General features: G+C 42.5%; 1 protein-coding gene across 7 annotated transcripts in view; it reads right to left on the bottom strand.

Annotated features, from left to right (window-relative positions):
• The window catches only part of LOC147016219 (attractin-like protein 1), a 334,549-nt gene that overhangs the window by 117,122 nt on the left and 189,927 nt on the right, over positions 1 to 27,500 (bottom strand). For 6 of the 7 annotated variants that reach the window (XR_015050063.1, XM_085849045.1, XM_085849046.1 and 3 more), the window contains one exon: positions 10,290 to 10,368. The exons of the other annotated variant lie outside the window; for it this stretch is intronic. Coding sequence is in view for 5 of the 6 variants with exons in the window: in XM_085849045.1 (XP_085705171.1) it covers positions 10,290 to 10,368 (79 nt within the window). In the remaining variant the exon portion in view is untranslated. The remainder of the gene's footprint in view (positions 1 to 10,289; positions 10,369 to 27,500) is intronic. 7 annotated transcript variants of the gene reach the window in all.

The following is a 27,500-nucleotide window of genomic DNA, read 5'->3' on the forward strand; positions in this document are numbered from 1 at the left end:
CTCTGCACATCCATGTACTCCAGCTGATCCAAAGTGCAGAATGAAAGGCTATGCAGATAGTTTCATGCCTCGTGCTGTATCACTTTAGAATTCACTACCTGTAGTGTGGTTCCCATTATCCTACCATCTACCCTGGAGCATTAAGAGAAATGTCAATTCCTACTTCTTACATCTTTGAGGTTACATCACATTTCACCTGACTTCTGATACTTTCTGTGTATTGGACGTTTTCTTGTTATTTTTATTTTTCTTATATGTTGTTTTGCTTTATCCTCTTCCTCATCGACCATTCCTTATCCCCTTACTTAGAGTGGCTTTATGCCTTGTTTGGGATCATTTCCATCAAAATAAAAATACAAAATACAATAATCCACATATTGTGTGAGCACAATCTACCAAGATGTGCAGAACAAAAGCAAGTTTCAAGGCTTGTTTGAATGCATCATATTCTAATGAACGCTGCAATTCCAATGATTAATCGTGATTCTGAAAAGAGTGACTTCACCATGTTTGTGTGTTAACCAATCCTCACTTAGATTTAGGCCTCAAATATTCCTCTGCAAAGCATATATTCGCTGTATGCACAGAAATCACTCTCCTTGTTCTCTTCCAACTTCACTGGTGGAGCAGCGCTATGGACGGCCAAGAACACTCCCGGGTATTAAGTGAACAACATATTGGCATGTTCTATGTGGTAATTAATTGCATTAATTAAAAGGCACCGGTACAGTGAGCAGTTTAATAGATATGGCCCAGTACATAAAAACCATCTGTAGTTACATTAACTTTAAATGAGTGCTCACATGCCCAGTCTGTGCCAACAAATGCATGGAGTACATTTTAACCACAAGTGTAGCAGTTCAATACATGTGCAATGCACATAACAGGCCATGTGTGTTGCTTTGCCATCTTTTCTGCTGAATGGTGCGTTTCTTTTGTCTTATGAAGCAACAATCATTGTTCAATGAATGCAACAAATATTCCAGCCAAACATCCAACATTCCTTATAACCTTGAACTTCTTGGGTAAAACCCTGAATATAATGTAGCAGGTGATACATTTGGCATTATGATGCATACACACATATGTTTGTGTCTCTGCGCCAATGCACAAACACGTGTTCACGAATGGAGGGAAGGAACCCAAAAAATGTTTTGAATCCGACTATCAACGCAGCGTTTCTGATTGGGTGAGTGATGAGCTGTGGCTGGAGTGCTTGTGAGAGAATAAATTCAACCTAGGGTCTCCTTTGTCCACATGATTGATTTATCAAGTAATTTCAGTTTACTCGTCGTTCAGTTTGTTTGAAAGTAATTATTCCCGCACTTTCGAAGAAAAGCGGGAATATTGTGATTGTCTCCGCCGTCCGTCCGTCTGTCTTACCCTGTAACTCCTCCTACACCGTTTGAAAAAGGAACTTGAAACTTTGGGACATAGTAGATATATGTATGGACATAGTAGATATATGTATATATATATATATATATATATATATATATATATATATATATATATATACATACATATATATATACATATATATACATATATATATATATATATATATATATATATATATATATATATATATATATATATATATATATATATATATATATGTATGTATATGCACAACACTTTCAGATTTTTGATATGACCCCTAGGGGCCGGGCTAGAGGGGGTGGGGTCATGGAGGATGATTTTTAAAAAGTGTATTTACCATTGTACATGGTAAATTCTTTTATAAAGAACTTACTTATGTGGCCCCCATGAGTGACAAACAGTCACAGGTTTTACTGTATTTATCTAATTGATTATGAATAAGTATTATAATTAATGTTATACACAGTTCATTCCTATGATTAAATTGATGCACAGTTCTATATTGCTGGACAGTGTTAACTTAATGTTTCATGAAATGTTGACATGCTTGTAATGACTTCTGATTTAGTAAACATAGTAAGTATTTGGTCATAAAGCACATCAAATAGAAAAGAATAGTCAATCCATTTTGCAAGATAAAATTTCACCGAGCGTTAATGGGACAAAGCAGTGCACGCGGGAATATGAGATGGTGTGCCATCGACAACGTAGTTCTAGTTTAAGTTTGTTTGGAGATCAGTTTGTTTGTAGTTCAGTTTGCTTCAAAGTAATTTGAGTTTCTTTGTCGTTTAATTTGTTTTTTAAGTAATTTAAGTTTGTTCGTCATTCAGTTTGTTTGTAATTTAAGTTTGTTTGTAGTTCAGTTTGTAAGTAATTTAACTTTGTTTATCATGCAGTTTGTTTGTAAGTAACTTAACTTTGTTTTGTAAGTAATTTAAGTTTGTTTGTCATTCATTTTGTTCATAAGTAATGTAAGTTTCTTTGCAGTTTCATTTGTTTGGAAGTAATTTAAGTTTGTTTGTAAGTAATTTAAGTTTGTTTGAAGATCAGTTTGTTTGTAAGTAATTTAAGTTTTTTTGGAGATCAGTTTGTTTGTAAGTAATTTAAGTTTTTTTGGAGATCAGTTTGTTTGTAAGTAATTTAAGTTTGTTTGTGGTTCAGTTTGTTTTTCAGTAACTTGACTTTGTGTGTAAGTAATTTAAGTTTGTTCGTCATTCAGTTTGTTCAGAAGTAATTTAAGTTTCTTTGTGGTTTAATTTGTTTGTAAGCAATTTCAGTTTGTTTGTAGTTCAGTTTGTTTGTAAGTAATTTATGTTTGTTTGGACATCAGTGTGTTTGTAAGTAATCTAAGTTTGTTTGTAGTACAGTTTGTTTGTAAGTAATTTATGTTTGTTTGGAGATCATTGTGTTTGCAAGTAATTTAAGTTTGTAGTTCAATTTGTAAGTAATTTCAGTTTGTCGTTCAGTTTGTTTGTAAGTAATTTAAGTTTGTTTGTCGATCAGTTTGTTTGTCAGTAATTTAAGTTTGTTTGTAGATCAGTTTGTTTGTGGCAATCTCAGGATGGTTATCCATAATTCTTGTGGTCCTGAATGCAAATCGGACTCACAGAAATATGAGAAATATCCATGGATGAGAGGAGTCGGGATCCTATGGCAACCGTGGTTATAACATGCCTTGCGTGTGTGACACACACACACACACACACACACACACACACACGGCGACAAGAGGTGGCAGGATTTGGTGCTCGTGCCACCTCCCTCTCACCTGGGACACAAGGGACCAAAAGCCACGACGAGTGCATCAGTTTCGAGGGCAGTGAGCAACGAGCCAAATATGGCAGCTTAATGGGGTGAGATGTGCACTCGACGCCCGGTATCACACCATCTGACATGCGTTTGTGACGCGGCATAACCCTGAAAATTGTTGGGACTTGTTGACCTGGTGCTGCCGGGAGAGAGGGCCCGAGCTTTTGCGAACTCCCTCTTACTAAGTTCTGGCTGTTGAGGACAAGAGAGACCAAGTTTTGTGGTATTGATGACTGTGCCAAATACCATGGAGTGAGAACCTAGCCGTGGACAGCAGCTTTGATGGGGCATAGGGGTGGGTATGTAGCGCCCGGAGTTGAATCGATTGATGTGCGTATGGGACGTGGTCTGGCACCCTCGACTTGTCTTGCGGCTTGATGGGTTATGACTATTCTGTCCCATCAGAGAGGGGTGAGACTAGGGAGGGATGGGATCGAGAGTGAGGAGACCAAGACCGGGTGTATACCAGAGGCCACACAGAAGGTCGATCTATATTGGCGCAATCTACATCTGGATGTAGATTTACAGTGGTGAGAAAAAGTTTATGAACCCTTTAGAATATTCTGTATAAATTTGACCTAAAATGTGACCAGATCTTCATCTAAGTCCTCATCTATATATAACTAAAACTCTCATCTTGTATGTATGTATGTATGTATGTATGTATGTATGTATGTATGTATGTATGTATGTATGTTCCCGAAATACAGCCAAAACGGAACACGATAGCGCAAAAATTATAGTGCCACCTTACTCACCATTCCCCTGCAGTGTGCAGCATCACGTTTCGTTCAAATCAGGCAACGAAAAAAATTATTAAAAAATCAATTCCTGATCCAGTCAAGTACTCTTCGGGAGAATTAGATCAATGCAAACAACCTCAGCGGTATAATTCGCTGGAGCAACCTTTTTTTTTTCTTGAAATTATTTTTTGCATCAACCGCTGTCACAACAGGAACACAACGGGTTCACAGGTCGTCTAGTAACAAATAAAGAGAAGCTGAAGTTCACACGTTATAGTCACATGTTATATGTGACATATTGCACATTATATCCACATAATATATAGGACATCTTTCACATATTTGATGCACATGTAATATACATTTATTATGCATGACATGTTGCACATGTTATACACACACATTATCGGTGATATGTTGCACATGGTATATACATACATTATACATGACATGTTGCACATTATATGCACACATTATACGTGACAAGTTATATACTGTACACACATTATACAGGATATGTTAGATACTGTACACACATATTATACAGGACATGTTAGATACTGTACACACATATTATACGTGACATGTTGCAAATGTTATATACACACATTATACATGACATGTTGCATGTTAGAAACACACATTATAAGTGACATGTTGCAAATGTTAAATACACACATTATACATGACAAGTTTCACATGGTATATTCACATTATACGTGACATGGTGCACATGTTATATATACTGAAACGCAAAAGAAACTTACCACCTTTTAAACCTTCAAATATCAACAATAACACTGTGTGTAGTAAATGTGTGAACTTATTTGTGGTCAATAGTGTCCTCACTGTCAGAAAAAACGGTCACGGATGGTCACTTGAACCTTCAATGGTCACTTCATAGCACAGCTGTTGAACAGCCGTTTTGACTGTCAGTGATTCGCCAAGGGATACGGGATGATTTTAATGAGCTGAACGTGATGTCTTGATATTGGCTTTAAAAAGGCCAGTGCAAAATGGGCATTTCAATCAACATGCCACGATTGTCAAGGGATCAACGGAAGTGCGCCTTGGGCATACTGCAAGGCAGATTGAGCTACCGTGAGGTGGCACGTCGCCTTGGCTGTTCACACCAGACGATATCGGCCCTGGTGGACAGAGACACCCTCCACAACTCTGCAGATGACAGACCTCGATCAGGGAAGCCAAGAGTCACCACTGTAAGGCAGGACAGGCAGATGGTCCTAAATCAGATGGCTTCAGACATTGAGGACTGAGTGGGACAGAATCCAGCAGCAATCCATCCAAAGACTGGTAGACAGTATGCGCCGACGATGCACTGCCTGTATCCAAAACAATGGTGGCCACACGCTATTGAAAGGGGACTGACGTTGCACCCTGTGCTATTCTGTACTGCAGAACAAACTTATGAGATGGTGTATCTTGGTCAAAAACTTGACATGTCATCAACAAAATGCCAATGTTTCAATTAGCAATTGTTGGTTTGTTTTATTTTGAACTGTTACAATTTTATTACATTTCAAACAAGTGGTAAGTTTCTTTTGCGTTTCAGTATACATAATTACACGTGACATATGTATATTAAATACAAAAATAACACACACACACACACACACACACACACACACACACACACACACACACACACACACACACACACACACACTTCTCCCTTCACCAATTGATGCAATTAACTGTATAATTTACTTATATTGTGGCCCCGAAACCAAAAAAACTAGAATGCATCTGAAAATGCAAAACCAGTCCGCGTCCGCTTTGTAATCAGACATTGTCTTATTCTTTTGTTTGCTAAACATGATGAAAACAGTAAAAGACTAGAAGGGGACTCTGTAGAGTGCATACTTCTGCCACACAATGCCTGATCCAGCAGAACATATCGGGCCCAATAAATTTTTGATACATCGAGCTACATATCATTTTGGATCCATTTTTCAAAGGTGAGGAATCACTCTAAAAATTAAATTATCGTAACTGGATCTGCATTCAGATCTTCAACAAAATTGAATCAATTCGTCCTTGTCACACAACTAACCAGTCCACCAAGTTCTCTCCGAATCTGTCTGAAACATTTTGAGATATTGTGCTTTCCAGTATATTGTTTTAGCCCTATCAATCAATTGTGAAGAATCACTTAAATCACTTAAATTCTCGGATCCTGATTCTGATCTTCACCAAAATTGAGCCAATTATTCCTCGTCACACACCCAACGTGTCCACAAACCTTTGTCTGAATCCGTCCACAACTTTTTGAGATATCATGCGATATATCGGTTTTGACCTGATCTCTCAATGGCGAAGAATTACTGAAAAATTCTAGTATCTGGATCCAGATTCATATCTTCACCAAAATCTAATCAATTCATCCCTGTCACACACCCAACCTGCCCACCAAGTTTCATCCAAATCCACACACAACTTTTTATAAAATCCTGCACACAAACAAACAAACAAACAAGAAGAATATGTCGTACAGAGCACGATACTTGCAAAATCCATAAAACAAATTTGACCTCAAAAATAATTGGTTGTTGAATCCAATGACCATGACCAAATATGCAACTCTTCTTCAGATTTCAAGTGAATCAGATGAAAATTGACAATTTTAGAAATTCGGCCTTTGTTGACCTCCAAGATAATTGGCTGGTTGAATTCAGTGACCTGAAATCTATATCCTCTTCAAATTTCAAGTCAATCAGATGAAAATTGACAATTTTAGAAATTCGGCCTTTGTTGACCTCCAAAATAATAGGCTAGTTGAATTCAGTGACCTGAAGTATAAAATCCTCTTCAAATTTCAAGTCAATCAGATGAAAATTGAGGATATTAGAAATATCACCTTAGTTGTTGACCTTGGGCCTGTATTGACCTTTTGGTCGATATTGACCTCCAAAATAATTAGCTTGTTGAATTCATTGACCTGAAATATAAATCCTCCACAAATTTCTCATCAATCGGATGAAAATTGAGGATTTTTAGAAATGACAGATTTGTTGACCTTTGGCCGATGTTGACCTTTTGACTTTTTGACCTCAAAAAGAATAGGCTTCTTGCTTTTGACGAACTCCACCATGTGGTGAAGTTTTGTGAAGATCGGTTTAAAATTGAGACCTCTTGGTGATTGAAATACAGACGGACAGACGGACAGACAGAAGAAATAATGCACAAGACCAAACAATAAACTTGAAAATCTTAGAATTTCACAAGTAACAAATACAAACAAACAGACAGGGGTGAAAACATAACCTCCTTCCATCTTTGGCAATACCTAAAAAAAAATTTAAAACTTTAAAAATTGATTTCAGGCAACCATGACCTTTTGACCACAAGAGCAATAGGCTTCAGTAACCCAATATGCAAACTCTGCTCAAATTTCAAGTCAATTGGATGAAAATTAACAATTTTAGGCAACCTTGACCATTGACCTTTTGATCTCAAAACAAACAAAAAATTGGCTTCTCGCTTTTGATTGGTGAACCAATTCAGTGACCCATTATGCAAATTCTTAAAATTTCACGTCAATTGGATGAAAAGTGATGATTTTATGCAACCTTAACTTTTGACATTTTGAACAAATTATTAATTTGCCTTCTCCATACTCTCATAAGAAAGCTTTCTAGAACAGCCCATACCACTCCCACTCAGAAAACACCCCCAACCTCCCCACAACCCCCCTGCTCCCAACCATGATAAATCGTAAATATCATCATTTTAAACTTACCCTGTGCTTACCCTTACCTGTGCTCGACAAGCCACAGATACAGGATGAATTCCCCTCACGAACAAGGGATGATCGGGAAGCTCTGCAACAGCTTGCAGTGCAGGGAGCTGCAGGCTGTGAGCTTTTTGGGCGAGTTCAGCAAGTTCCCCCAAATGTTTCGTTGTTTCGAGACACACGCCTTTCTCGCCGGTGTATTCCCAAGCATTTTCAGCTTTTTTTGATGCTTTGTGAGCCATTTTAGGTAACAATTCTTATCTTGCACATGCGATATACTTTACATTGCCCCGACCACCACCATTTCCTGGGGTTTATGCGCTTACGCACAGAGCATTCTGGGGCGGATTGTGTCATTTTGTACGGATAGTCATCTTACAAAAGATGCGTGATCTTTTCTCAAAGAAAAATAAATTACACTACTTTTACCACAAATTCTACTCTTACTCTCATGAACAAACGAGCAGGAAACTCCTTTCACACAACACCTTGAGGGACTAGACCCAATGCCTGTGACAGTGGTGATGCTGCGGCGAATTCATGTGCTCCCTTTCTCCCAGAAAGACAGCCCTATCGATGGGATCAGAAAATCAGTCCCACCATTTCCTTTACCTTCGCCAACTCAACACCAACCTGCACTTCTCCATCCCCCCTCTCTTCTTGTACATGGAACTCTCCATGAGTCACTTATCTTGAGTTCTTCCTGACAAGCTTTCATGCTTGCTGCTTACCAAAACCCCCATTTCCACTTCTGCGCTTCATTACACCTGATCAGACCCTGTTGTCACCTCTTACTATGTCAGACTTCAAAATTATTGGAATTGGAATCCCCGGTGATGAAGCTGGCTCTCTGAGCCTATCACTTTCACATCGGATACAGGTCAGTGTCCTCTGTGTCTTCTAACACCTACGTTCTGGTCTTGCTCCCTCTGCTCTTTCTGTGCTTTGTCCCCCATTCCCCCTTCCCTTTCAGGTAAATGTAGGCTGGGAGCACAAGGTCTGCCGGCAAACCCCTTCTGGTGAAATTCCCCAAATCCCAAATCACTGCTCTCCTCCACTCATTCGTTCCTCTTTTCTCTCAACTGTGGAAACAATTTCCACATTCTCTTCAATCTCATTGTTCCCGACAGGGTTTCAAGACAGCATTTCACTCCCATCTCAGGTAACCCCCATCAAAAACCATGATCTTTTCTACCCTCAGGAAACCTCCCCAAGCCCATCTCTTTCTGGTTTCCGGGTTTTCCTTCCACTTCTGTGATTGAGAGTTTGTGGCTGGATCCCTCTTGCTCACCAGTGTCCTCCCCTTGCACACATTCTTCCCCACATCCCGCATTTTTCCACTTCTCCATCTATTTTATCCCTCAATCCTACTGTTGCTGTGTTCCCCACCCCATCCCCTCAATCTCTGCCATTCTTTTCGTTCTGTTCTGTCCTGATTCATTCTATGTTCGAGTTCCTCCACGAGCCTCAACACGGTACACAAAAACGTTTTTCCTCTCCTTGAGCCATGGAGCATCAAGGTTTGTTGTTGTCACACAGTAATCTGTCCACCTCAGTTGGTCCGTTGATCCCCTTACCCCCCCCCCCCTGTTCTGCAGTTTGATAAGCCTCAATTCACCAATATAAAAATAAATAAACAAAAGGTTCGATTTCTAAAGGAAGCAGGTGCTGGCTCAACATACTTTAACACACAACATTTTTTTTCAACAATCTCAATAAACAGCCTTAACTGCCAAACATATAAAATGAGACAAAATTCAACAATATAAATTGCAATGATGGATAAGCAGGTAGGTGCTGTGTGTGGGAGCACATCCACATTGCTCTCCTTATGCAGATGTTCGTTATCCCTTGGATCCTCTTCATCTTGCTCGCTGGTCCTTCCCAATTCCTCCCAACATGGTATAGAACTCCATTTTGCTTTTCTCAAGAGTATTGTCAATTATTCCTTCCCATAACACGTGACAAGTTTCCCCTTTAAATCATCTGCTTTGCCTCCCAAAACTATAAAAATGTACATCGTGAGTTCTTTATTCCTTACATTGCAAGTAGTCAGTCGCTCGATACACTCATCACATGACGTGGGTCATGTTCGGGTGTTTCGTTTGATACGAGAGGAAAAATGGACAGAAATGAAACTTCTTGTGTCGACATTTCATTGCACAGGTTCATATACAATGAAATAACCAACATCACAGACACAAAAGGACAAACCCAGTGGCTTCTAGAAAACAGGACAAGCCCAGTGGCGTCCAGACAAGACAAATCCAAAGAATAGACAAAGTGAAAGTTGTCCATTAACAAAAACAAACTCAAGGAATAAAGATGCAAGATTAAAGCACAATAATGAATGACATAACATCAGACCGTTTTCGTGCTAAGTGATACTCCTAAGAGTTAATATATACTGGAGTTAATAATATATATATATATACATATATATATATATATATATATATATATATATACATATATATACATATATATATATATATATATATATATATATATATACGTATATACATATATATATATATATATATATATTAATATATACTGCAACTGCAGTGCAGAAAACAAGAGGATTTAGACCAACATACCTCACGGCGTCGTGTGGCCCAGCAACTCTGTTTGATCTTCCACACGACCGCAGCCACAAGCAGCAAAGACAAGAAACAGCTGTGAGTAAACAAATGACGTGATATTAAGGGCATGAAAATATTAACAACAATTACATCATACAACAATACAGGGTCCAATTATCATGTCAGGGTACAGGGTATGCCAAAAAGACCTTGACAACTTTGATTATTAATATACATAGCACCAAAAATGATACAACAATACCCTTTGGTTTGTGCGATACAGAAATTCATAACACTTTCGTTATTTTAAGTTCTGTTAGGTTAATGTAAAATACAATGGCGACTCCACAGGAGAAAACTCGGTGCGTTAAATGGCTCAGCCGAGATCCGTCATGCAAGTTCACCGTAATTTCCATACAGGGTATGGAAGGAACCTGCCATCGTGAACTAGTCTCAGAGTGGGACAAGAGGTTTAAGGAGACTGGAAGTTGTGAGAAACAGAAAAGTACCGGTCGACCAAGCACAAGTGCAGCAGATGTTGAATGAGTTTGTGATTCATTTAAACAAAGTCCCAGAAAAATCAATTTGACGCACATCCAGAGAACTGGGACGACCAACCACCGCTGCACACAGGATTGTGCAAAAAAAAGAGTGAAGCTTTACGCCTATAAGGGGCAGATTCTGCAGGAACTCAAACCAAATGACGGACCCAAATGCAAGGTGTTTGTCTTGGAAATTACCTGAAAAAAAGGCCGTGTTCACAGAAGAAGTTCACAAATGATGAAGGATGTCAATTTTTTTAGCAAATTAATCACACACATGCACATTATCTAATGCCTTTTCGTTTTCAAGAAACAAAAAAACATTTATGTACTGATGGGTTTTAACCTACATATGTAGGGGGACCCTGTATATGACCTTTCCGAGAGCATTACTTAGTTCCTAAGAACACGAGGGAAGTACAGCATGCACACGAGATTTTTTGAATGTGCCATCTTTTCTATCGTCTGGTATTTTCCATGAGTCATGGAATGTCCCTTCTTTGCTATTGTTTACAACATGGCACGTATCATATAAAGCAGCATTTTTTCTGTCCCTGGCATTTTCGCCAAGAATATCATGGGTGATAATATATATATATATATATATATATATATATATATATATATATATATATATATATATATATATATATATATAGTTGTGGTATTAGTGGTTGTGGTAGGGATATAACCACATCCCTCCAAAGCAATAGCAACCATCATACAGCTGTACCTCGACAGTTATTCCATTAATATACGTTCAGATAGTCCCTTCCCTTTTGTCTAACGGGACAGTGCGTTGTGTAAACTTCATAGCTACGTCTGATTAAATGTCTGCACTCATTGCTATTCTTTATTTCTGCTCTTATTCCAGAGGTAAATCCCAGCCATGTGCGCCCTTCGCTGTGAGATGGGTCCTCAGCGAAGGGCAAGCAGGCATTACGCCAGACACCCCTCTGCAGAAATCATAACCTGCCAAACGCACGTGCAGCGGTAATTTCCACCCAGTGGACAGAAGACGCACCCAACATGACGCCCATGCTACACGGAACATGTACTGAGGAGATGGAAGAAAAGGCACCCAAAATGCTGGCAACTTGCAAAGGCGCACGTGGCCACACCCTTTCCAACCAATTTCAAAATCCCCATTTAATAATTATATCTATCTTCTTCTTCAACTCAACCATACATAATTATATCCAAACTTTTCCCTCATTTCCCTGACACAGATCAGGGCTGGCACCGTGCATCCCACCGCCTTTGATAACCGCGAACACGATGCTCGATGGTGGGCGGACCCGCGCGCTTTGCCACATGCTTCATGGCGGACTCACGCGCGGCCATGATACTTTATCATCATGCAGAACGAGGCACGAATAAAACACATCTTTGGTCAGGTCTGCACATGAGGTTACAATGACATCTTACCATCGGTCTTCGCTCACCACGACGACAAATGTCTCCCGCTGACGGCAGACATCCTCCCGCACCTCCGCCTCGATGCAGCTGCTATCAGGCAGAGGCATGCTGTGCAGCCGGATCGCTCGGGCCGCGTGGCGCACCATGGAGCAGGCACATTGACCAGTGCCAACCACAGGTCGCCGGGGCATGGCACGGAGTTTGGTGCAAGGCAATTCATGTAACGGGATTCGGTAAAGGGCGATTCATGTCACGGGGGTTCGGAGCAAGACAATTCCGCAGCTTGGAACCATCTGTCCGGAAGTGAAGTGGAGCCATTTCCGGTCATGGCGGCCGGCCCGTGTGCTGGCCGGGGACCAACCAGAGCGCCCGATTCGGGTAACGACATCGCTTCGGGTCATCGCCCCTGCCGCGCAACACCGGTTCGATAAAAGGATGGGTCGCGGGGCAGAGGGAGGGAGGAGTCATCGTCGTACCTGGTGTGTCGTTCTGCCTATCGTTCCATTCTCCATTCCTGACAGCTCATTCTGTCGGACTTGGGATCGACAACCTACCTGTTCGCATGCTGGCTCCGCCCTTCTTTACAAATTCGCCTGCTGGCTCTGCCTCTCCCTCCACCCAAGTCCCTCCCTTCAGGCCCGACGGTCGCGTCTCATTCCCTGGACCGACGCCACCTGCACGAAGTGCCACGAAGCAAGAGACAATGCGCCAGCTGTCAGGGAGGTATCGCCCATGCGGAGCATCCTGCCCAAAACGTAATCGTAGCACAATCGAGCAATCATGCAAGGTATTGAGACTGTTAACCTCATCGAATCTCTCCTTTTTCTCTTCATTAACTCCTCTTCATCGGTGTGTGTGTGTGTGTGTGTGTGTGTGTGTGTGTGTGTGTGTGTGTGTGTGTGTGTGTGTGTGTGTGTGTGTGTGTGTGTGTGTGTGTGTGTGTGTGTGTGTGTGTGTGTGTGTGTGTGTGTGTGTGTGTGCGTGCGCGTGCTTGTCCTGGCACCTGTCCTCGTTTAAGTTAATATTGTACAATAATTATATCAGGATAGCTCTGCTCTGTGTCTGCTTTTGCAGGTTACTTGTATATTTCCGCACCTCTCACATTTCTGCCACAGACAACAATAAAAGCTATAATCACTGTGCAACATATCTTTCCTCACCTGCCTGTTAATAAATCCCTTTGTAGAAATGTTCCCAGCTCATTTTCGTCTTTCTTTCATTGATCCAGCAGGGTCCATATCCTAACTTCGCAGGGACTTTGTTCCCAACAATCCATTCCTTTTAGCCGGTACGCCCTTGGCAGTGTCGCTCGGCTGCATCCGATCCGGTAAAGTGATCCAGTTCGGACAAGGCATACTGAGGGCGTGTTCCCCGGTAATTAAATCACATGATTAATTAAGTAACCCGATTAACCCATTCATGGGAGGACCCCAGGTCACGCGGTTAAGTTATTGGCGTTCACGGTCAGTTAGCAATCTGCCGCATCATGGAATTATCCGTGTGCGACGGCCTACAATTCCGTGGAGTATGGTGGGAACCCGAGATAGCTCCTCCCCACCCCGGTGGTCTTCTCACCTGACCCCCGGTCTGCAACAAATTATATATATATATATATATATATATATATATATATATATATATCTATATATATATCTATATATATATATATATATATATATATATATCTATATATATATATCTATATATATATATCTATATATCTATATATATATATATCTATATATATATATCTATATATATATATCTATATATATATATCTATATATCTATATATATATATATCTATATATATATATCTATATATATATATATATATATATATCTATATATATATATATATATATATATATATATATATATATATATATATATATATACACACACACATACATATATAGATGAAATAAATGTCTAATAAATATCAGTGTGGGTCCGTCCGTCAGCCCGTCCCTCCATAACTACAAAACCATGAAACCTCACCACCCCAAACTTTGCATGCAAACCAAGAGTACGCCAAAGGGGTGCATGCATGAAAATTGGGTGTTTTTTGGTAAATTTAAACACCCACTTTGAAGATAATTTAGGGGTTGATCATCACCAAAAACCAAAATAAGCCTTACCAAGACAGTGGGTATGCCATCTTCATCAACCCTCAGTCAGCTCGCAAGAGTCTTAAGAGATGATAATTTTAGGCATGCTCAACAATGCCTTGGCATGGGACAGGCCGCAATGATTTCTTAACGATAATGTTTTTTTTTTTGTTTTTTTTGGTCTTTCCTCACTTATATCATCAAATGCCTGATCATCATACCCACAAATTGCTGAATACAATGCAATGCTTATAAACACCTGGAGACACTGCAATTGTGGCTTTATTTAATTTCCGCACGGGCCGTAACCTCAAGAATCTCTTAAACTAAGCTAAATGACAAAATTTAAGCTCCAGAATTGAACTTCGCAGCATTTCCGACTGCTAAAAAAAAAGTGCTAATTTGTCCAATTTGGGCATAGTTTCACATTTCGGAACTCTCCGGGAGGTGTTCAATATGACAGATCAGCAATCGCTAATCGCTTGCTAAACCAGCCATTCCTCATCAACCATTTCATTGGAGTGCTTCTTTGAGTGCCAAAGCCACTGGCAAATGCTCGATAATATTCACATTGTCACTGAATACTGTTTATCGATCGACTTGAACAAAGTTGAGGGGCAACTCACCTGTGTTGGCCCTGCGTTGTTCTGCGGTGTGTCGGGCATTGGCTGGAGCGCTGAAAATGGGCAATTTTATTTTACATGACATTTCCTGTTTTTGTACAATCTTCTTTCATTGTATAACCTGTCACTTTGTCATAGATAAATACATATAAGAAAGTAAACATTTCGTTTTTCAAAGTTTCTTCAATGGTGTCATTAGCGTGCTTGCTCGGAGCACTCTTCAAGCTTCATTCTCTACAAGCTTCCATGGCAATACAGTGGTGCGGTTGTCCATGTGAACATCTATGTCATTAAGAAGGCAAAATAAATTATATGATTACAATGAGTTAAAAGTGTTTTCAGTTATAAAGCAATGAATCACCACATCACAGCAGGATAGCCGAGAGGTAGGCAAGCTCACTCTAAGCCATCTAGCCTGGGTTTGAATCCCTCCCCAGCTATAAACTGTCATCCCGATGTTTCACAGGCAGAGTGATTCATCAATGTGTGTGTCGTCTCTTGGATGAACATTAAACTGACAGCAACATCTGCCGGAATCACACCCCCTCTCCTCTCCCCCTCTCCTCTCCCCCTCTTCACTCTTCCCTCCCATTACCCCTCCATCACACACTTCTCTCCCCTTTCTCCCACTCCCCACTCTTCAATCCCATTTCTACCCCTCCCTTCTCTCCCCATCCTCCCCCCTCTCCTCTGTCCCCATCCTTCCCCTCTCCTCTCAATCCCCATCCTTCCCCCTCTCGTCTCTCCCCATTTCCCTTCCCCTCCCTTCCCCTATCCCCTTCCCTCCCCCCCATCCCCTTCCCCTCTCCCTCTCTGTGACCCCTCTACCTCTGCCTCTTCCTCTCACCCCTCTGCCTCTGCCTCTTCCTCTCACCCCTCTTCCTCTGCCTCTTATTCTCACCCTGCTCCCTCTTCCTCTCACCCCTATGCCTATGCCTCTTCCTCTCACCCCTATGCCTCTGCCTCTTCCTCTCACCCCTATGCCTCTGCCTCTGCCTCTTCCTCTCACCCCTATGCCTCTGCCTCTGCCTCTTCCTCTCACCCCTATGCCTCTGCCTCTTCCTCTCACCCCTATGCCTCTGCCTCTTCCTCTCACCCCTATGCCTCTGCCTCTTCCTCTCACCCCTATGCCTCTGCCTCTTCCTCTCACCCCTATGCCTCTGCCTCTTCCTCTCACCCCTATGCCTCTGCCTCTTCCTCTCACCCCTATGCCTCTGCCTCTTCCTCTCACCCCTATGCCTCTGCCTCTTCCTCTCACCCCTATGCCTCTGCCTCTTCCTCTCACCCCTATGCCTCTGCCTCTTCCTCTCACCCCTATGCCTCTGCCTCTTCCTCTCACCCCTATGCCTCTGCCTCTTCCTCTCACCCCTATGCCTCTGCCTCTTCCTCTCACCCCTATGCCTCTGCCTCTTCCTCTCACCCCTATGCCTCTGACTCTTCCTCTCACCCCTATGCCTCTGACTCTTCCTCTCACCCCTATGCCTCTGCCTCTTCCTCTCACCCCTATGCCTCTGCCTCTTCCTCTCACCCCTATGCCTCTGCCTCTTCCTCTCACCCCTCTGCCTCTGCCTCTTCCTCTCACCCCTATGCCTCTGCCTCTTCCTCTCACCCCTATGCCTCTGACTCTTCCTCTCACCCCTATGCCTCTGTCTCTTCCTCTCACCCCTATGCCTCTGCCTCTTCCTCTCACCCCTCTGCCTCTTCCTCTCACCCCTCTGCCTCTTCCTCTCACCCCTCTGCCTCTTCCTCTCACCCCTCTGCCTCTTCCTCTCACCCCTCTGCCTCTTCCTCTCACCCCTCTGCCTCTTCCTCTCACCCCTCTGCCTCTTCCCTCTCACCCCTATGCCTCTGCCTCTTCCTCTCACCCCTATGCCTCTGCCTCTACCTCTCACGCCTATGCCTCTGCCTCTTCCTCTCACCCCTATGCCTCTGCCTCTTCCTCTCACCGCTATGCCTCTGCCTCTTCCTCTCACCCCTATGCCTCTGCCTCTTCGTCTCACCCCTCTGCCTCTTCCTCTCACCCCTCTGCCTCTTCCTCTCACCCCTCTGCCTCTTCCTCTCACCCCTCTGCCTCTTCCTCTCACCCCTCTGCCTCTTCCTCTCACCCCTCTGCCTCTTCCTCTCACCCCTCTGCCTCTCCCTCTCACCCCTCTGCCTCTCCCTCTCACCCCTCTGCCTCTCCCTCTCACCCCTCTGCCTCTCCCTCTCACCCCTCTGCCTCTCCCTCTCACCCCTCTGCCTCTCCCTCTCACCCCTCTGCCTCTCCCTCTCACCCCTCTGCCTCTCCCTCTCACCCCTCTGCCTCTCCCTCTCACCCCTCTTCCTCTCCCTCTCACCCCTCTGCCTCTCCCTCTCACCCCTCTGCCTCTCCCTCTCACCCCTCTGCCTCTCCCTCTCCCCCCTCTGCCTCTCCCTCTCACCCCTCTGCCTCTCCCTCTCACCCCCCTCCCTCTCACCCCTCTGCCTCTCCCCCTGCTCCCCCACCTTCCCCCTCTATTGAAGGGACTGTAGCATGTACGAATCAGATTCGGAGTGAGCCGAACAGAGGGGTGCACAGGTCACTGCATGTGTTAGCATGCAATCATACAGGAAGGCCTTTGCCAGGTAGATAGTGTGGGCTTTAAATGCTCCCGCCTGGTTTTATATAGAATCCTGCAGTTAAAAAGAAAATGTTGCTGTTTGGACACGTTTTATCGACTTTCCCTTCCCCTCCCCTCAAGCTGCCTTCCCCTCCTTTTGTGCTGCCTTGCCCTCCCCTCACACTGCCTTTCCTTCCCTTCCCGTCACACCACATTCTCTACCTCTCATGTTGCCTTACCTTCCCATGCCCTCACGATGCCTTCCCTCCACCACCTCTACACCCCCATGGATATCTCCTGGTGGTCTCCACATGCTGTATTAACGTACCCCATTTCATTCAATCTTGTACTACCCCCCCCCTCCACAAATCCCATTACCAAACGCAAGTTGAGCACCCCTCCCCTCACGCTTACCTCCTCCCAAACACCCTCCCCCTCCTCACTCCCCTCTCTCTCCCCCAACCTCCTCGCTCCCCCCACCCTCCCTTCCTTGCTCTTCTCCCCCTTCCTCACCCCTCCTTGCTCACCCACACCTCCTCCCTCTTTCCTCTCCTCTCTCCCCTCATCTTTCTCTCCTCTCTCCCCTCATCTTCCCCTCCACTCTTCTCTCCTCCCTCCCGCCTCCCTCCCTCACTCGCCCCCTTCTCTCTCACTTGCCCCCCTCCTCTCTCACTCCGCCCTTTCCCTCGCCCTTCCCCCTCCCCTCCCACATCCTTCTCCCTCCTTCAACCCCATTCCCCTTTCCCCCTTCTGAAGGCCTGAACTTTGCCTGTTGATCAATATGTTTTTTGTTGTATTTTGCAGAGCAATGCAGTGACAGTGCAAGTACTTTTGTCGTGTATCTGAGCAGCTTGTATCTGACAGTGCAAACAAACAACTGAGCAGCTTGCAGAGCGCTTGCCAAGTGGCTTAATCACTCAAGCAACCACTCCAACAAAACAGTTGATAAAGGTGCTGTCACACCTTGACAATTTAGCCAGCGTATGCCGACTTATGAAAAATTTGTCTAAAACGCTGACACACGTCAAATACGTTATGGGTAAGTTTTGTATACGTTAAGAGCATGCTGAAAAACACTGCCATACGTCGTAGTACGCTGGCTTTCATCGTTGTACTTTGCGGTTGTCCTCAAATTTTAGCATGCTTGAAATTTTACGACGTATGCCGGCGTATGACTCACACGTTCCGCTACGCTGGCCATAATTTGTAGGCACGTTATGCGATCGTTGACACATGTCGACACACGTTACTTGTAAGTGACTCATAAGTCAAAACACTTCGAGGTAATGATTAGCGTACCCGAAACTTATTTATAACCTATGAGTAACGTCTTGTAGGCACGTTACACGATCATTGCACACACGTCGAGGCACGTTGTGCGATCGTTGACACACGTCGAGGCAAGTTTCTTGTAAGTTACTCATAAGTCGAAACACGTCAAGGTAATGTTTAGCGTACCCAAAACTTATTTCTAACCTATGAGTAACGTGCTTTGAACCTATGTGTAACGTACCTCCAACGCATATTGACGTATGTAGGCGTATTTGAGTGACGTCTTCCGGATGACCACAGAACTTACTGAACGTGTTTCTAATTTACAGCTACCGTATAATGGCGTATTGGCAGCGTTTAAAAAAAAAAAAAAAATCAACAACAATAACTTCTGATATTTCGTCACGTGCCGTTACGTCACGTCCGATTGCCGCTTCAGATTGCTCATGTCTTATTCTTAGTTCCTCCTCCGTGAATATTTCTGTTTGAGGATATTGTCACGTCGACGTCGAAACTTAAAAGCAAATGTCCAAATATATTTTAAAATTCGTGATAGACTAAAAAAAAAAAAAGTAGTAAAAAAAAACAAAAAAACAACAACAACAACAACAACAACAACAACAGCTTCAGATATTTCGTCACGTGCCTTCATGGAGCCAAGGAGAAAAAAAGAAAATGTGCCTTGACGGAGAAAATAAGTTTCGGGTATGTTAAACATTACCTCGACGTGTTTCGACTTATGAGTAACTTACAACAAACGTGCCTCGACGTGTGTCAACGATCACATATCGTGCCGACAACTTATTCCCAGCATAGTGGAACGTGTGAGCCATACGGCGAGTACGTCGTAAAATTTTCAGCATGCTTGAAATTTCACGATGTACGAGATGTACCACGAAATATGACAGCGTACTTCATCGTTTTTGAGCGTGCTCTTAACGTATACACAACTTACCCAGAACGTATTCGACGTGTGCCAGCTTGGTTCGGCAAATTTTTCAGAGGTCGGCATACGCTGGCTAAATCGTCACGGTGTGACTGTGTGGTTGACACTTTCAATTTTCAGGCGGTAATGATTTAAATCAGTGTGCGGCAGGTTTTTATCAGGCTACGCCACGAGTTCGTCGGCGATACGTGCAGCCTAAGTTAAACTATCGTTGGGCATAGGTAGTGAACGCCGACAACAGGCTAAGCATTCGTTGGTATAAGTTATCTATAAGACAACGAAACGTTCTGTGCCCGTTACTAATATGTTATGCATACGACCAACACGTTATAAATACGACCAAAACTTTAAAAAAAACTCTTAATTTCAGCGTACGCCAAGGTTTTTCTATACATTTTTATACGTTGCCATTGCTGGCTAAATCGTCAAGGTGTGACAGCGCCTTAAGCAACGGCTGGCATGGTAAATGAGAGCAGCAAGCCGATTGGTTATGGGACAAACCCGCAAAAACAAAAACCACAAATCTCTTCACAATTTCAGATTTCACTTCAAATTTTGAAACTTATTTAATCCACAAGATCCGATCCTCAAAGCCAAAATCATTTTTGATTATGTACTTTAATTTGCCTGTGAGAGGTCATCATGGAAAATTGCATCATATAATGCATGAAATCGCTCCAAGCTCCTAGTTTGAAAACTATAGCACTAACAAAAGCGATATATGCAGCGATTGCTCGGTATGTATATGAGGCATTCAATGATATGAGTGAGGAAAGTGAAGAAAAAAAAAACATTTTAAGTGCTTTATCGTTGATAAACCGTTGTGCCTGTTCCAAATCAAGACATTGTTGAGCAGGCACAACAAAATGGCGGCTTAAAACCCGAGCGAGCTGACAAAGGGCTGAACCAAGATGGCGCACTGCCATCTTTGTAAGGCATATTTTTGTGATTTTTTGAGATGAGCACCCCCCTAAATTATCTTTAAAAGGGTTGTTTAAATTTACCCAAACACCCGGTTTCCATTCATGCACTGCATTGAAATTCCCTTCGTTTGCATGCAAAGTTTCAGAAAAGACTTCTGTTCTTTTCAGGTTTCATGGTTTTGGAATTATGGAGGAGACACACTGACTGACTGACTGACTGACCGACCAATTGACTGGCTGGCTAACACAAATTGGCTTTTATTATTATAGATATTCATAAACCTTGTAGAACATTCCATTACATCACAATACATGAGGTATCTTGCACTACCAGTAAAGTAAACAAGCACACCTTACATGCATATTTCCCAGCACATCCATTTTGCTTACCACTCAATCGAGATGTTATTTAAATACAAATCTGATCACTTTCACAGATTCCACACATTCTCTTGTGACCACTCCCCAACCCCCTCCCTGAGTAATTACTGGAAATGGTATATAAAATGTATTCACTTGAATGCTTCATCAATATACAGGAAAAGAAACAGTATGTGCATTTTCTAAGAAAACAGACACATGCATGTGCGAGCGCACGCACGCACGTACGCACACACACTCGACTCAATACTCAAGTTACAAAACACTGAGGAAATAACAGAAGCCTGGTCCATGAGATGGGTGAGATTGTCCAAGTCCCTGGAGATTGATGAGAAAATGCCATTTGGGTGCAAGACACATATCGAGCTCAGAAATGCATGGCTCATGCCCATGCGTCACCCTGGAGCTGCCAACTGAGATTAGCTAAAAAAAAAAATCGCCAGATTACGGGCTAGTTAGAGATGGGACACCATCAAAGGACAATCAGATAAGTATTGGGATGCTGTAAAATGGTACACACAGGCTTAACTGGAGAAGAATCCATAAAGCGATGGAAGGAACATCAAAGTGAATAATGCATGGCGGCATTAACACCATCACGAGCAAACTGCCACCACTACCCTCTCCCCCAATCCCCCCTGCTCCCCGTCCCCTTTCATTAGGCAGCCATGCAACATTAGTCAAGTAAAGCCTTCATTAAGGAACACCACACATTCTCTTCTCATTCAGGACACCTGAAACCATGCAACTTAATGGAAAAGCTGCTCTGCATTTACCATTTAGATCCACTTACGCCTCCAGTACTCAATTGGCATGTACAAGGCAAGCAAATGTCCATGAAAATGAACTGCATACTTTACATCTTCATGTCTAACGCTAACTGTGACCGATTAATAAATACTTTTGCTGTTTTTGCTGTCATATTCCCAAATCCAACACACCACTGTTGGTGTCCCCCTCCCCTACCCCTGCTACAGTTCCTTTTATCCTGTTGCGTCCTGATCCATTTTGTGTTTTAGTTCTTCCACAAGCCTCGACTCTGTATACAAGAAGTCATAGGTTGGCAACAATTGTACAGGCTTCATGGGCCGAATGGTCTCTTTCTGTGATGAATTTCCTTGGAAGGGAAGTCATCTCTTTTATTGTGAACCATGGTGTCTGTCCGTGCGTTCGTCTGTCTCCCATTTACGGTGACCGCTCCTCACGCTGCATTTGAAAAGCTCAACATTCACTTTTGAAATGACGGGAGAACAGGCATGAGTAATGTTGATGCCAAATTTTATTTTGCAACCAGGATATTTTGCACTCTTTTTCGACAAATCCATCCTCTGCCGACCGATGTTGCACAACCATTTTGCAGAAGGCGGTATAAGTAGCTCAACTCAGAGCTTTGGTTATGAGCAAAACCAAAAGTGCAGCACAACTGACCTTTTTAAAGTAAATATTATTTAAATTGATAAATTAACTTAGGCCTTTCGTGTCACTGAGCACTGATACTTTTGCTGGCTTTTCCCATCACTTGGGATGGGCACTCTTCCTCATACAGAATGTATGTGTGTTTCTATATATATTCATGTGAGCACTTGTTGTTTGGCAGTCATTACCACAAACGTATGTAGCGTCGTTAGTGTATTGTGCTGTATTTTATGTCTTTTCCAGTTTCACGCCTTAAAAATGACTTCATGCCTGTGTGACTCCAATAAAACACTGGAGCAAACAAGGCTATTCCCCGACTCCCACGTCGTTCTTGAACGGAGTTTAACTGGCTGTCTAAATACGTACAGTTACACGTCGGGAAGACAGTATACATTCTATGGAAGATCCATTAAAATGTCGATAAATTCTGCAGAGAATGTGTGTTCTATAGAATTATTTAGACGTTGGATTCTTGAGGACCTGTCTCTAGAAATTATATGGTACTTGAGGACAAAATTCTATAGAACTGTAATTCCCATAGAATATATACTCAAAATAAATTTTGTAGAGTTTCTACAGAATTTATAATGGACCAGTAAGATAGATTTGGGTCCTAAAGTACCGTATAATTTCTACAGAACATGTTTTGCAGAGTTTAATATACAGAAATACAGTTCCTTCAGAAAATGTTCAAACCGTTCGACTTTTTTCACATTTAGTTGTGTTACCGCCTGAATTCAAAATGGATTAAATATAAAAAAAAATTTTTATCATCGATTTACACAAAACATCCCATAATGACAAAGTGAAAACTTGTTTTTAGAAAAATTTTCAAATTAATTAAAGATGAAAATCTGAAATGTCTTGCATCAATAAGTATCAATCCCTTTGCTATGACATTCCAACTTGATCTCAAGTGCATCCAATTCCCTTTGATCATCCTTGAGATGTCTCTACAAACTTGATTGGAGTGCACCTGTGGCCAGATCAATTGATTGAACTTGATTTCAAAAGAAACACACCTTTCTATACAAGGTCCCACAGTTAACAATGCATATCAGAGCAGAAACTCCACCATGAAGTCCAAGGAACTGTCCGTATAACTCCGAGATAGAATTGTGAGGAGGCATAGATCTGAGGAAGGGTATAAAACAATTTCTGAAGTGATAGGAGTTCCCAAGAGCACAGTGAGCTCCATCATTAGGAAATAGAAATAACATGGAACGACCCAGACTCTTCCAAGAGCTGGCCGTCCGAACAAACTGAGCAACCAGGCAAGAAGGACCTTGGTGACGGAGGTGACCAAGAACCCAATGATCACTCTGATAGAACTACAGAATTTGTTGGCTGAGATGGGAGAACCTGCCAGAAGGACAACAATCTCTGCAGCACTTCACAAATCTCGGCTTTATGGGAGAATGGTCAGACAGAAACCACTCCTGAGAAAAAGGCACATGACAGCACACCTGGAGTTTACAAAAAGTCACATGAAATACTCTGATAGCATGAGGTAAAATATTCTTTGGTCTGATGACATGATAATTGAACTCTTTGGCCTGATTGCAAAACACGACGTATGGCGGAAACTGACCACAGCTCATCACCCATCTAACACCATCCCTACCGTGAAGAATTGGTGATGGCAGTGTCATGCTTTAGGGATGCTTTTCAGCGGCAGGGATTGGGAGACTTGTCAGGATGGACGGAACAATGAATGAAGCCAAATACAGGCAAACCCTTGAGGAGTACCTTTTTCAGAGTGCAAAAGACCTTAGACTGTGCCGAAGATTTACATTCCAACAGGACAATGACCCCAAGCATACAGACAAAGCAACACCGGAATGGCTTCAGAACAAGAATGTGAAAGTCCTTGATTGGCCTAGACAACGTTCAGACTTGAATCCCATTGAGAATCTGCAAAAAGACTTGAAGATTGCTGTTTACTGATGCTCCCCATCCAACTTGACAGAGCTTGAGCAAATCTGCAAGGAAGAATGGGAGAAAATACCCAAATCCAGATGTGCAAAGCTGATACAGACATATACAAGAAGACTCGAAGCTGCAATCGCTGCCAAAGGTGATTCTACCAGGTATTGACTCAGGGGTTGAGTTTTTATTGACACACGACATTTCAGCTTTTCATCTTTGATCGATTTATAAAAATTTCGAAAAACATGTTTTCACTTTGTCATGATGGGGTATTTTGTGTCAATCGATGATAAAAAATTTTTTAATTTGATCCATTTTAAATTCAGGCTACAACACAACAAAATGTGAAAAAAATGAGGGGCATGAATACTTTCTGAAGGCACTGTAACTTCCCATCATATTTTGGTTCTTTTCAGGGTGATTTATGCTATCGCTGGTGAACTACTTTATCAACCCTTTCTGTGAAAACACATATGTCCTTGTGAAACTGGGCCAGCATTAATGTACTGTTTATTCACAGCAAAGGATCTGGATAAGCCCCTCGTCATCATCATTTATCAGTTACAAAAGCATGTCCGTGATAAATGTAGGTGCAAACTTCACCATCTGCACCACACATACAAATCTCGATGCAGTCTATATTTTGTGATCTGCAGAAGCAGTGGGAGAGGTATATTGTCTTCTTACAGCCATACTTCGTTAGGTATATTATTGCATATGGGCAGAAAGCTTCATTGTTGTGATGGCCACCAGTCCATCACCCTGCACTTTCCATCCATTGTCTGTCAGTGGCGGGAGCTGTGGGTCAGGCACATAGCCTTGGAACCACACCATTGCTTGGTAATGTGCATGTGCAATTTAGCTTATTTCAAGACTCCTCGAGTTGGTGGCATCTTTTGGGTTTCTAATTGTTTCTTTGTGACCAATCTCCAGCAGAGGTCACAAACATCAGAAGTGGACGTCCCTGGTTCGTGCATAGCCGACAGACTAACTTTTCTGGAGCCACAGTTGTTTCTAGTGATGGCTCATTGCATTTCCAAGGGCAACAAAGGTAGATACCACATCAGGAGAAGACTTCTTCAGTACCTGCCAGTAGCTGAGCTTGCCCTTGGCAGCAAACCTTCCAGTTTGATCTGCTCCAGAGAAAGCATGGAAGCCTGTCAGTGCAGCAACCTTTGCCTCACCCAGTGCATGGAATATAGATGACACTGGGATGACTCATTTCCTGTCGCCTGTCTCTGTGACAAAGTCGGTGTCTTTGCATAGTCATGGACAGCATCTGATAATCATAACGAGAACGTCCACAACTGGGGACTGTGTGTACAATTCCGTAGCTCCTCGGTTTGCAGCATCTCGGCTGTGTCGGATGATTCTCGTATCAGTTTCTTCATGCGTGCTGCAGAGGTGCTGTACGTCAACACTGTTGGACATCACGTCTTTCCTTGAAGTGACAATGAAGGTCTTGGTTGTCTTCTTAAAGTGGTGTAAGGCTTTCTTTGTGAGGTACACAGCTAGTTGGTCTTTCATCTTTGTGCCTGAAAGGAACTGTTTTGCTGATACCTTCTCTATAGGTGTGTTGTCTTCTACATGAGAGACGATGGCTGGTTTGCCACATTTGCCCCTCTCTCTTGTGACGTCCTTCAGTGATGTTATGACATTGTAGCGATCAAACACGAGATGCATCTCATCATAGTCTTTGGCCTTGAGGTCCAGTGTGGCAGTGAAATGATCTGCCAGCTCTGCATTTTTTTAATCCCTGCTGGCTTTCCCATTACATGCACCAAGGCTACGCCATCTATGATGGTGACCTTCTTCTGTGGAAGTCGAACATCATCGATTGTAACATTCTCTGGCAGCTGAGCACCATCAGTTTCTCCATCTTTGGGGAACTCCTCCAGTATGGCCATGAGCTCGCTTTTGTCAATGCATGGTGGAAGCGCTCCAGTCATGGAGAACAGAGCTCATGGGAGTGAGGTGAATTCATCGTGACCAATGGCTTCCTTGAGATTCACCTCTGGTTGGGACCTGGGAACAATCAGCATTCAGGCAAACCAGTGCCCAATCATCCTTCAGCTCTTCTACTTGATCAGCCAGTTTATGCTTCACCAACTTTCTTACACTTGTCCATATTTTCAGCTGAATCTTTTTCATTCTTGCCCAGAGGTGGACCTTGTCTCTATTGATGTGTTCTTCAATGATGGTAGCATACTCATGCTGGCCAATTTCATTTTGGGCACAGATGTTTTTGCTGCACTTCCTCTGACATCATGACTTTGATGATGATAGTCACCAAGTCATCCTTATCGTATGTCATGGGGTTTGTGGAAGACTTGACATTTTTCACACGAAGGATATTTTATTCTCATCTCATCCACACCACATACAGCATGTGTAACTCGTATAACTGTGGCCTTAACTATGAACAACTTTTATATTTTTCTGTCTCGATCAGCACAAGTCGTCTGACATTGTTGACATTTTATGTTGTAAATACACCTTTTTTGGATTGTATGCCTTTAGAAACAATTTTTATTCATCTTTTCCTGAAAAGAACATAAATATTGCATGAAGATTTAAATGTGTTTCACATCCTTGCACAAACATGTCGTTTAGGCTGGAAATTAAAAGTGGAAATCAAGGAAAAGCTGAATTTTGGCTAAAATGACGTTTGAACTCTGACCGAGGGTCAAGGTCAATAAAGGTCAACAGAAAAATGGCAATATTGTTCCAGGTACTAGAACCCAGGAAAATACATTTATAATGGTTGCCAAAAATTAACACGCCATGCCCACGGGACCCCAAATCTGACACATTCTCCCGCTCCACCTTCCCATCCCACTATTCTCCTGCTGTTCCTTTTATGTTGTGTTATGTCCTGATTCGTTCTGTGTTCCAGCTCTTCCAAGAGCCTTGACTATGGATACAAAAAAAAGTGACCGCGGGTAGGAAAGGTAGAGAAAGGACAATCAGGAGTACTTTGGCGTGCAAACAAAAGAATGGCATGGAGTAACCTTTCATGACCAATGGAGACACCAGGTGACGTCAGCAAGAAACATATCACAAATACTATCAAGCTCTACTTTCA

Source organism: Eptatretus burgeri, chromosome 12 (genome assembly GCF_056783735.1).
Source record: "Eptatretus burgeri isolate ZD-2024b chromosome 12, Ebu_testis_v1, whole genome shotgun sequence".
NCBI classification, from domain to species: Eukaryota; Metazoa; Chordata; class Myxini; order Myxiniformes; family Myxinidae; genus Eptatretus; species Eptatretus burgeri.